The 12,534-nt window shown below is 43.0% G+C and overlaps 1 protein-coding gene across 3 annotated transcripts in view; it reads left to right on the plus strand.

Moving 5' to 3' along the window:
• Positions 1–2,544: 2,544 nt before the first annotated feature.
• Positions 2,545–12,534, plus strand: part of SAMD12 (sterile alpha motif domain containing 12) — a 207,910-nt gene continuing 197,920 nt past the window's right edge. For all 3 annotated transcript variants that reach the window (XM_025163490.2, XM_007423339.3, XM_015887237.3), the window contains exon 1: positions 2,545–2,791. In XM_025163490.2, coding sequence (XP_025019258.1) covers positions 2,779–2,791 — 13 coding nt within the window. In that variant the 5' untranslated portion in view covers positions 2,545–2,778. The remainder of the gene's footprint in view (positions 2,792–12,534) is intronic.

Raw genomic sequence — 12,534 nt, forward strand, 5'->3', positions numbered from 1 at the left:
CCAGAAATATGGAAAGCAAATCGGGTATACAGGTATATATTTTAAAAATCTGTAAGGTAGACCTTTAAAGTCTCTGACAATAATTGGGGTCATACTTTGTACCAAACCATGGTTAGTCAAGCAAACCATAGTGGTCTTGGTCATACATGTATACCAAGCCTCAAATCATGGTTTATAGGTCATAATAGCTGAGTTCACACATCCCACTAAGTCAAAACTAAGTAAAACACATTATGACTTGGTGGGATATGTGAACCATTGCAAAGTCAATGGAACGTACAATCTGAATAAGGACACCATGAACTGATTAGTCAATTGATCAAATTCCATCATTCCCCAAACAGTAAATGGAATGTGTGATTTATTATCTAGCATTATTTTTCTTCTTCAAAACTCAGAATTTGTACTTGAGAAGTAAAAGCAACAGACACGCCATCTGGCCCATTTGCTTTCATGGAGTTTGCAGAGGATGTCCTGGAATACCTACCCAAAGTTATTTTTTCCCCTCTTGACTTTATTGTAATTAGTATTGCTAATAGACTGCAGATGTGCCCACTAGTTTAAAGATCACAAAACAAAACTGTAGTTCCCTGCCCTAGAAGACTCCTAATCTATTGGAGGCATGAAAAATGCAGAAGTTCAACTGTATTATTTATTGAAAAGTGCAGGCACGGTCATAATTGCAGAAACGAGAGCAGGAAGGGGAAGCTTCTCGGAAGAAATATATCATAAAGTTGCCTTGCATTTTTTCTACCTGTCTCCAGGATGTGTATGTAACAAAGATATGATTTTGTGTCTGATTTGCACATTGTTTTCTTCTGGCACAAGAATATTGTTGTGGTCTGTTCCTTTCCCAACCAAATTACAAGGGCATGACATTTGGGACTGGCTTCCTCAGGGTACAGGAACCCTAGAGACCTAACAGAGTTTTTATAATGCTTGCTTTGTTTATAACTAAACAAACTGATTAAATGTAGGAGAGAGTACTGGCCTTACAAAGGACCGGATCCTTTACCTAATATTAGAACCCAGAAGAAGGATCCCAGGTTCCCAACAGCCTATGGATTTCATCATTGCTAAAGATATATTGTACTTTAATCTCTAATGTATAATGTAGCTTCACCAGGTACCCTCAGGGCTGTTATGGCACAATCAGTGAGCTTCCTCACCACTGGTGTGCAGCTCTGGGTATCTAAAACAATGTGGATGCAATCCAAGAATTTATCCAGCATTGCACTCATGGTGTCCAAGTTCTGTCCAATCAGTTTATTAGATTTGTATTCCAATTTTCATCCAATTTCAACCTGGGCATTCAGGTCTTCTCCATCTTTCTTCATAACCATCCTTTAAAGTTGCTTTCTGCCAACATGGAGTGACTGACCCAAGGCGAACAAACTTGGTGTCTGAATAGTGCTCTGAATATTTCTCTTCACACTCAGTGTTCACACTCATAATGATACTGCATTGTCTGTTACTGATGGAGCAAAGATCCAGGCCAGGGAAGTACTGTTGTTTCACACTCATGGATCAGATGCAGCACAACTAGGGGTGACACAGAACCATTTCCAACAGCTCCCCTTGAAGGAATCTTCCGAAAAGGCATCTAACCAGTTCTTACCTAAAAAAAAAAAACCTTTTTCATGTTATGGACCTTAAAAAATGGATTCCCTCCACATCTTTAATTTATTGTCTTTGATGCTATTATACAACTTAGTGCTGAATATCTGTTCATTTTTATTTTGTCATTTTGCTTTCACATATTATTAGAAATAAAACATTTATACATATAGGGAGGGTGGGAAGCTGAAAAGAAAAGTGTAATTGATCTGACCCAGGAGTAGGCAGCAGGGAGCCCACCAAGCTCCTTGTTGTTGTTTTTTAAAAGTAGTTTTAAAATTCTTTTAATGAAAAGAGGGGACACTGTTGGCCAACCAGTCAAGAGGCAAAAGACCTGAGGCCTGCCTCCCGGGTCGCTTGGTATTTTCACACTTTTAGTAAAGTGTAACCAGAAATTTAGCATGCATCATTAAACATCAGTCCCTCTGAGTTGCAGTTGGATTAAAAACAGCCACATTTAAACCCTTTGCAAATGCAAGCTCAGAAATGACTGCTTCCCTTGTTGCTAGCATTAACACCGTCGGATTTATGACAAGTTTTTGGCATGTTAGCAGCCGCACCGAAGCTATTTGGGAAGCGACGTCTCTCTCGCCTTTGGGAAGGTTCTGATCCCAGCCGCTTTTTTGGGGGAAGGAGGGGGCCGTCCGTCCGACAGCCACCCGCTTTTACCTGTCTCCTCTTCTAATTTGACAAGGAAGCGCTCAATCAAATCGTCCCACTCCAGGTCTCTGCTAAACCTTGCGGCGTTGCATGTCGGGAATTGTAGTCTCCCTGTCCCCATAGGTTTCGAGCGCCTGAGGCATGGCAAGAAGGAACGGATTCCTCCTTTATGGGAGGCGGTCTCAGGTGGAGAGGGCTGGATGTCCGTCGGCATGGGGGAGCCCCATCCCCACAAAGGGCCACTGTGGCGCAGCTTGACTGGGGGGCAGAGACTCCATTTCCCAGGCTGCAGAGGGAAGGGGGCTAAGCCTTTCTCGCTGCAGGTTGAGCTTCTTGGTTGCGGATGAGCAAAAGAGAAAACAGTGGAGGGAGAAAGAGAAGAAAGGGAAGAAGGGGGTGGGGGAAGAGGGGAGGAAGGAGGAGGAGGAGGAGGAGGAGGAGGAGGAAGAGAAGCATCCCTGGGCAGGCGAATTATGCATGCACTAAGCGAGCTCTGAGAGAATGGCTGTGGAAGGTAAGGGCTGCGGTTCTCCTGCCTTTTCCTCCGGCAAAGCCAGAGGTGCCCCAGCCGCCCTCCCCCCCTTCCTCGTCCTTTGCCCTCACCTGAGAGGCAGCCGCAGCCGAGCCGGCTGGCTAGGAAGGGGAGAGCCTCCCGGGGAGCAGACCAAAGGCTTCGGCGCCCTTGCAGAATGAGGGGGGGCTGGCCCTAGACGGAGGCATGGAGGGGCGCGGAGAGGTGAGCTGGCGCGGACCTGCTAAGCCGGCGACAGCCGCCACGGCTTCTCTTTCCCGCCCCCACGACCCAGGTTCCTGCATAGCTCCACTGCAGCGCCCGCTCGCTCGCTCGCTCGCCCCCACCTCGCTCTAGGCTGCGGTCTCGTTCAGAGGAGACCCCTCCACGTCCACTTCCTCCCGTGGGCATTAGTGGGAACCCTCCGTGTCTTGATTTGCGCCCCCTTTTTTGGCAGCTGTTAGCCAGTGTTAGGTGTTGATCTCCTCCTGTCTGCAGGCACTTTCTGGCTTGTATGCTGGGCTAGGGAATCAGGTGAGCTCTGCAGGCAAATTCCTTTGGTAGGATGCTGTCCGGTGGAGACTATCCTTGAGGTTCACCTGAGGAGGCTTCAAAGGAGGCCTGAGCACCAGGATGTTGAGCAGCTCATGTGTGGTGGCCTGCTTCTTGCAGGCAGCGGCCGGGTCCACCTACTAATGCCAAGTCCTTAAGCCTGGCTTAGAAGCCCCAGGAGCTGGGTTCCCACCAAACCACACTGTTGCCCGTCAGCATGATTGGTGAACTCAGCCCTGGATTTACTCCCAGACTGTTCTAATCAGCTCTGGGTCATATACGGATGTCCCTGTTTATGAAATAGAACAAGGAAGTAGTTTTGGGTGCCAGCTGGGTGTTCTGCAAAGAGGGCTTGAAACTTGTGAAACAGAGTCAAGGACTTATTTTTGAAAAGAAAAATATGAAGGGAGGCCTTTCCTGTTGTTTCCAAATGTTCATGGGTTGGAAATTATTGTGCTAGTTCATGGGATGTGATACGAGTGGTCCAAATCCCACCATCGTTTGCAGCCCAGAGTATTCCACAAGAGATACATGAGGTTCCTCAGTAGATAGGAGGCCCTCAATGGAGAAAGACTGAACTAGAAAGGTGGAGAGTTACCACCCTGTTCCCACTGAGTTACAATATAAGAAAGCAAGCATAAAACTGATCTTTTAGTGCCATAGTTTTTAGACATTGGGGTCTTGGGGAGTGGGTTGCCTGATAACATTAGTGTAACTTAGGCCTCACCGCTAGTAGCATCTCTTCTGCAGGACAGCCTCAATTACATTCTTACCAATAGCTGAATGTGTTGCCTTGCTGAGCATGAGAATCTATAGATCTGAGGAAAGCGATAAATAATATTAGCATTACTGTTCCAACTTATAGTAGTGCTGTTCGTCCCCTCTGCATGATCTGCAGCAGAAATCCTTGTAATTCTCTTTCTAATAATTCTTGCCTCTTTCTCTCATTTCCTGATCTCTTCATTTCTGTACCATTAACATACTTTAAAAATTAAATTCCAGGTTTTCTGGTGGTGTGGGAATGATCTTCCCTTTTGATCACATGATTCTGGCAGAATCTAGTCCACAGCCCATAAGTCTTTTGCCAATCCTTTCTTGTTTTGCTATATCATTCCTGCTTAAACCAGCAACAAGCCATGGTGTGTAAGTTTTATTATGCTCCTCCCTTTTTTAGAGATTTGTTCATATGATCAGACCACCTTGATCAGCATATTTCCCAGTGAGATACCTGCATTTTAGAAGAAAAGGCAGGAAATGTATGCTATTGGCTTTTCTTCGTGCAATTAATAGTCTTGAAATATTCCTCCCCCATTCCACTGAAAGTAGTAACATCTCATTAACCACCATACCAGCAATGAGAATCAGAAAAGCATTTTCACTGTCCCAACATAGCATTTATTGACATAGCAAGGGTTGAGTTTGCTTAAGCATTCCCAGAAAGAAAGATGCGTTGATAGATGTGTTGATAGACAGACACTCTATTTGCAAAATAGAGTGTCTGTCTGTCTGTCTGTCTGTCTATCTATCATAAACATTTCAGTGTGGAAACACTATATCAAATCTTACCTTTTTTAAAAAAAATCACACTTTAAAATTGCTGTTGCCAAAGCAATATTTTAGGCTCATCCAAAGGAACCTTTCTTAAAATTTCTCCACTCAGTTTAGGGAATCATCGTTCATACCATCTTACAATCTGGTTTTGAAACTCCCCTCTGTTTGGAAAGCAGCTTACCATGTGGCAGTGGGGGCTGCTGCCTGAAAAATACAAGCCCCCAATGGCCTGGGACCCATATGTGCAGCGCGTTGGAGGCTAGCCTATGAAAACAAACAATGGGAAGATTAAACAGCCAGGACAGAAATATGATCAAAGCAGTGGCTTTCTGCAAAAGCCGGGGTAAAATCATAAATGTAAAAGCATCTGTGGGACTTTTTTCCCCCTTTATCAATGGTACTTGGAATAAGTTTTATATTTCCTCCACCTCTTCTTCAAAAGTGTTCTCAGCTTTGAGTTTGGAAGAAGAAAGAGAATGGGTTAGCACTGGGATAGATCCAAAGAAGAGTCACAAATGTGTGGGACAGAACCATATTTTATCAACCTATTTCTCTCTCCGAAGAGATCTGATGCTTATCTTTTCACAGTAGATGTTACTCTGGTAAAAATAGCAGTGTGCATGGATTTGTTCTGAATCGAAATGAAGACTGGATGCAATTTGATGTGCTGCTTGCCTGCAAATGACATCTCCCCCATTCATGTGTAAATCTGATGAATTTTGCTTCATGGGATTGTTTAGCTCCATTTGGCCTAAACTTACAAGGATGAAAGTGAGGTGGAGTTTCCATGCATACCTCCACCTGCCTGTGCTCTGAGATTTCATTTTTTTTTGTACATTCATCTGAATGTGCATAGAAGCTGCCTTATAATTAGGAACTGTGGGTATATGGAAGTTTTACCCATATTTACTCAGCCAAAATGCCCTAAAAACCTTTATAGACAGCCTGGAACAAAACAGGATGTTTTCTGTGTGTTCAGCCATGGGGAACAATAGGAACTCAAAACAATAGTCTTTCCCCTTGTTTTTTGTCCTAAGGAGCAGCCAGTTCAGGTGATAAATCTTCAGGTCTAAACCTGCTGCTATGATCAAGTTAGTAAACTTTTGACAGCTTTGGGAAAGTATTTGCCCTGTTTCCTCCTCCTGCGGCCAAAAAAATAAAAATAAAAAATGTCTTCCCCATTCTTTCTGCCTGAGAAGAAGGATTGGCCCAGAGATTTTCTTTGGTATATCCTGGTGGCTTGAATCAATCCAGTAATAACTTTCGGTATTGAAGAGCAACAGGAAATATTTCAGGTTGTATGAAAAAGAGAAAACAAAACACTTTTCTGGCATTCAGCTACACCTTCAGATGGGCACAGAGTGTTTACTGCAAAACTTGAAATGAATTGTAACATAGTACACTCGTTATTCTGTGTTGGCTGCATGTCTCTGGGGCTGAGGTTTCTATAGCCACCCTATTTCAATATAGTTCTTCAAGCACAGAAGCAGAATGTAGAGGCGAGGTCTCCCCTGTTGTGGGAAAGCTTGAATAAAGAAAGAACAATACATCTGGTTAATTTCCTAATCAAACTGTAAGTGGGAATCTATTGAAAACTGCCAGTTATAGCAGAGAACAAAGGGCACGTATCTCTGATGATTAGGGAAATGGAATTGTTGGGTATTAATTTCCCCTTTCATTATCAGAATACAAACAGTGATAATTATTCTGGATGAGGAAGGCAGGATGGAGCAGAAATTCTGGTTCTTGCCAATGCATAGGGTTGCCATACTTAGGTTGCAAAGCCGTGTCCGACCACTAGAGGGCAGCAGAGGGAATTTACTGTATTACTTGGCTACCAGCTGCCCTGCCTGGCTGTGGCAAGCCTACTCTGCTTGTGTACAGGTAGTTCTCGTTTAGCGACTGCCTTGTTTAGCAACCGCTTGCAGTTGCAGTGGTGATGAAATAGTAACCTTACGATCAATCCTTTGCAGGTCTGTAAAGCAAAGGAAAACTGAAGTAATATCATAAGCACAGTAGCAGTTTTACTTAGCAATCACTTCACCTAATGACTGAGTTGCCGGCCCCAATTGTGGTCACTAAATGAGGACTACCTATATACAATCCAATCAGATGCAGACCATCTTTAAATATAAGTCCATGGAGATGGCTGCGGGGGAAGGCCTATGTTTTGGTTTTAGAACCAGGTAACGTTGCTGGTTTCCTTCTAGTTAAAGTGAAAGAAATGGGTCAGAGCTGACAGTTTTGTAATCTTTGTTAAAATAAATGCCGTTGTTATTTTTCTCTTTGATACAGTAGAAGAATTCTGGGGTTAGATATACCTAGGAAGCGGGTTACTGTATTGCTGTAATGAAGATGGGAGAAGACCAGGGTTATCTATAGAGGAATAAAAAGAGTCCAGAGGGCAACTGCCAGCTAAACAAAGCCCCACCCTTTTTTATGTGTGATGCATACATGAAACATATAGAACAGGGATGGGCTTTGACTGCACAGGCACAATTGCCATCTAGACTTTTTTAACCACCCTTTTCCACAGATGTCCCTGTATAAGAGAGTTTTCTTTACCTGCATTTCTGCTGTGTTGGGAGTACACCTGCCTGATTTCTAGCCAATGTTGGCATGCTCCTTTGGGATTCTGGGAGTTGTAGTTCCCACTAACTGGAAGGCGTCCACCCTATGCTAACTCAGACATTCCATGAATTTTTTACTGCCTATCACTGGCAGCTTGCATAGGCAGGTTTTCAGGATGTTGGAGTACAAGGCCTGAAACTAAAAGGGACGCAGTGGCGCAGGGCTTAATGACGCTGGAGTTTGCCGGTCAGAAATGGTCGGCACTCCAGTGGTTCAGGCCCGGCTCTGCGGGATGGGGTGAGCTCCTGTCCCTTGTCCTAGCTCCTGCCCACCCAGCAGTTCGATAGCTATTCCATCTGTGAGTAGATAAATGGGGACTCCCGTTTAGATGGGAGGAACCGGCGGTGCTGCGCGGGGGAGCAAAATACCGGTGCTGGCCGAACTCCAAATGCAACCGGCACGAGCGATGATCGATGCGAGCGGTGAGAAAGATCTTCGGAGGAGGAAAAAGCCCGGATGACCCCCTAGCAACCACTGCTGGTCACATAGTGTAATATATATACCACTGTAAGATTTGTAATTGTAAGTCACTGTTAGGACTATATATACTTTGTGAGACGCCCAGAGTTCCCCGTTGGGGGGAGATGGGCGGAGAGTAAATTGAATGTATAAATATATATAAATAAATATAAACTCCAGAGCTTTGCTGGTCCTTAGAAGTCAAAAGATTTGTGGCCAAGCAGAGACTGGAGGTCTAGATAGATCGTCAGTCAGTCAGTCAGTCAGTCTCAGTACCAGCAAAAGGCTGGAAGACTCAGAGGAAACCTTTGGTGGGGTAAAACAACTTCTCATTATCTGTAGAATGGTAGGATTGACTCCAGATAAAGTGTTATGGTTTTTTTGGTGGCTCAGATTGTAACCTTATATTTTATCTTCCATATTCAACTACCTCCATCTTGTTTCTAAGCTGTTCCATTTAAGCTATAGTTCTGTCAGCACCTAACAACTGAGTTTGCTTACTTAGTAAGAGTGTTGTATACACACTTAAATTTACACCTAGAGTTTTAGCCCAAATTTGCTTTTCAAAACATCTGCAGTCAAAACCTATGCTGATAATTCAGATTTCAAGCTTTTTTTTTTCCCAGAAGGAGCCACAGATGCACTCAGAAACAGCTTTTCAACTGATTTTATGGGGCATGACCCAGAAGCAGCTAAAGTTAAGCCAGGTGTTAACAAATGGGCTTGCTGGCTAGACTGTGCCAACTCCGTATTAACTATGTGAATACCAGTGAGTACAATAGTTTCCATTTTGCTTTCATTCCCAAGTGGTTCAGTCCAAGATCAGAAAGTTGCTGGTTGTAGCCATGTTGATCCTGAAGCTACCCATTATCAGTAACTGATCTACTGTTCTACATAATAGTTTTTTTATTTTAGCAAACATTTTAGTTTGCTGTTTTGTCCTGTGTTTTGCAGGGTGATATGTTTAATATATATGTTGGCCACAAGTCTCTTAAGCGTTGAGTAAGGTCAGGTACTTAATTCCTTATTATCCTACCCCCATTTCAAATGCTTCATCAAGGTATTTGAAGGCAACAAAGATCTACTAATATTATGAACTTTAAAGATGTAAACTTTAAAGAAGTTTGAAGAAGGTAAAGAACCCTGGTGGAATAAACCATATGAATTGGGTCCCTGGCAGCCTCCTTCATAAAATAAAATAAAAAAAAAAGATATGGAAAGAGTCCATTTTCCAGAGGGTCAGTTTAAATCCATAATTCTGAGAGTCAGCCTCATCCATATATGTCCAGTGAATGGAGATGCATGTGAAATCTTGGACTGTATCTATGCTACAGATGTATATTGTTTCATTCTTATGTTCTTTCTAGGCCATCTTGAGTACTGTAGTTTTGTGGGAAAATTCACCAAACATCAAGTCTTTCGTGAGATGTTTTAAGACTGATGTGAGTCTGTAGTATAGAGACTGTACTGTGCTATTGAAAAAAAAAAGTTCTTTTTCCCTTTTCTTGCAGAGGAGGTGTCTGTATGAATTCCTATTCTGCACTTTCTTCTTCCCAGTTTTCAATTCATTCTGGTCAAATCATCCTGCTGTTTTGTTGGAATTTTTGAGAAAGGTTTGCAGACAAGGTAGAAGCCCAAAGAATTTTCTTTGTTAGTTCACTATCTCCCTTCCAGAAATATTCCAAAACTTACAGTGCCTTCTAAAGCTTGATTAGATCCATCTTATCACCTTTTGAATACTTATTTATTTATATATATATTTATTTATTATTAAATTTGTATGTCACCCATCTCCCCCAACAGGTAACTCTGGGCAGCATACAAATTTGCATACAGTCATGGCTATTTATTCAGTAATGGCTGTCTGATTTGACACCTTCCCCTATTTTCTAATTTAACAACTATAGATTAAATCTACATTCTGCTTTTGATGGATTCTCTTGGTATATATTTTGCAAGAGAACATGCAATGAGTAATGACTAGCCATTAAACATACAATAACTAGGTAGTAAAAACAGGTCTTGGCAAACAGTCTTGTTGCAACAAAAGCAAGAAAATATAAAATTCCCCTCTCACCCCTATGGGTGGTATGAGGCCTGGGAGTTTGAGGGTTCTGGGCAGTACCTTAGCTGTTCCTAGCACTGCATTCTTCTGGACAGAGAGTTCTGATGATGTTCCTGGGATCTGTTGGAGCCATTCTCCCAGCTTAGGAGTCACAGCCCCGAGTGCTTCTACCACCACTGGGACCACTTTGGCCTTTACTTTCCACACCTGCTCTAGTTCTTCCTTCAGGCCCTGGTACTTCTCCAGCTTCTCATACTCCTTCTTCCTGATGTTGCTGTCACTTGGCACTGCTACATCTATCACTGCCGCTGCCTTCTGGTCCTTGTCTGCTACCATAATGTCTGGTTGATTGGCCAGTACCTGCCTGTCTGTCTGGATCTGGAAGTCCCACAGGAACTTAGCCCTGTTATTGTCCATGACCTTCTGTGGAATCTCCCATCTGGATTTGGGGGGGGGGGGTCTAGCCCAAGTGTATACTGTGCAGATGTTCCTGCACACAATGCCAGCTACTTGGTTGTGTTGTTCAGTATATGCTGTTCCTGCCTGCATCTTACACCTTGCCATTATGTGTTGGACTGTCTCTGAGGCCTCTTTGCACAATCTGCACCTTGGGTCCTGTCTAGTGTGGTAGACCCCTGGTTCTGTGGATCTGGTGCTTAGTGCCTCTTCTTGTGCTGCTATGATCAGTGCCTCAGTGCTGTCTTTTAGTCCAGCCCTTTCCAGCCACTGGTAGGATTTCCCAGTGTCAGCCACCTCAGCTGTCTGTCAGTGGTACATCCGATGCAAGGGCCTGTCTTGCCATGGCACTTCCTCCACTTGAATTTCCTCCCATGTCTGCTGCTGCCTCAGGCATTCTCTCAGCAGCTCATCTTTGGGTGCCATCTTAGTGAAGTACTCCTCGATGCTCTGGGTTTTGTCCAGAACAATGGCTTTGACACTCATCAGATAGTCTCGGGCGACTATCTATGAGCAACTGGTGTTTGAGCCTCTGGTGTTGTTCCCAATCCCTTCTGAGCTGTGCTCATATACTGGCCCATATAGTTTTGTAGCTTGGTGACTATGATGCCTGATAGGACTTTCCATGTTTATTTATTTATTAATTAAATTTATATGCCACCCATCTCTCCCAATGGGTGTTTGACATTACTTTATGCTGAGATATTTTTTTTAGTCCCCAGTCTAGTTGCAATTATGATTTCCAGTGATTTCCCATCCAGGTACTAACTAAGTGGGCAAATGTAATGTAACAGGCTTTGAACTCTAGTCTGTAATGCCGTATGGATCTCCTTAGGGAACAGCAAGTTCCTGCCTTTTATTTTGATTAGAGAGATTTAAATATGCTGCTGCATGTTATAAAGCAGTGTTTTTCAAACTTGGCAACTTTAAGATGTGTGGACCTCAACTCCCAGAATTCTCCAGCTGGCTGGGGAATTCTGGGAGTTGAAGCCCACACATCTTAAAGTTGCCAAGTTGCCAAGTTTGAAAAACGCTGCTATAAAGCATAAATCGATTGCATAAATATCCCTAGAAATAAAACAGGTGGTTGATTGTGGTAGTGTTTCATTTAGAAGTGTACCCATGTATTCAGGAACTGAATGAATGAAATTAAGCTGGAAATCCTAAGACTAGAAGCCAAAATAAATGTGGAAGGTTCCAGGTTGGAGAATGGGACTGGAGTGATTTAGTGCTCCATGTGGATTTTTGTTGATCTTTGCTAAAGTGGGAATTATACAGGCCTTTCTAATATAATAGTAGCCATTTAGGAAATTGAAAGACACAGTAGTTTGACTTCTAAGCATTTTCAAGAAATAGGAGAGTTTGGCAAAACCATGAATTCCTAAACTGGAAAGAAAAAATACTATGAGAGGTTTGGCATTTGCTGTGCAAACATAATGGTGCAGAATGCTTATTAGTTGTTACTTTTGGAAAACACTCACTCAGTGTTACATTATAGTTTTTCAAGTCAGTCTTGACTCCAGTGCCTTCTTCCTAGGGCAGAGACAAAGTAGCTGGCCACAAATCACTGAACTAGCTTTTAAGGAAGGATGAGAATTTACAATCCCTCCATTCCTAATCCAGCACCTTTAACCACTATACCAAACTGTCTGACTTAACAACAGTGTAGACCAAACTTATTTTTCTTCAATTAACAGGCTGTGCCGGTGTGCTGGCATTCATAAGACTTGCAACTTCCAATATAGAGCTGTTCCCAAATGATTTGCCCCAAGAAATGGAAAATAAAATACAATATTTCTCCCTCCCTTGAATATCAATTCACAGAGGAAGGCTGCCTGTGTGTGTGTCTGTGTTTGCTGTTCTGGTCTTTCCCATTAATTTCCTTTAGGCTCCAGTAATTAAGGCATAGTCATGGAGCAGTGTAACAGTTGTACTTCTATGCTTTAAAGGATGCATAACCCACTTTCCTTCTATAAGAAAAGCCCACCAGCTTTCATCTTATTCCTTAGGTGAAGCTTTGACTTGCTTTCAG

Source organism: Python bivittatus, unplaced genomic scaffold (genome assembly GCF_059951505.1).
Source record: "Python bivittatus isolate LINGU-HERP-01145 unplaced genomic scaffold, Pbiv_v1 ctg000590_np1212, whole genome shotgun sequence".
NCBI classification, from domain to species: Eukaryota; Metazoa; Chordata; class Lepidosauria; order Squamata; family Pythonidae; genus Python; species Python bivittatus.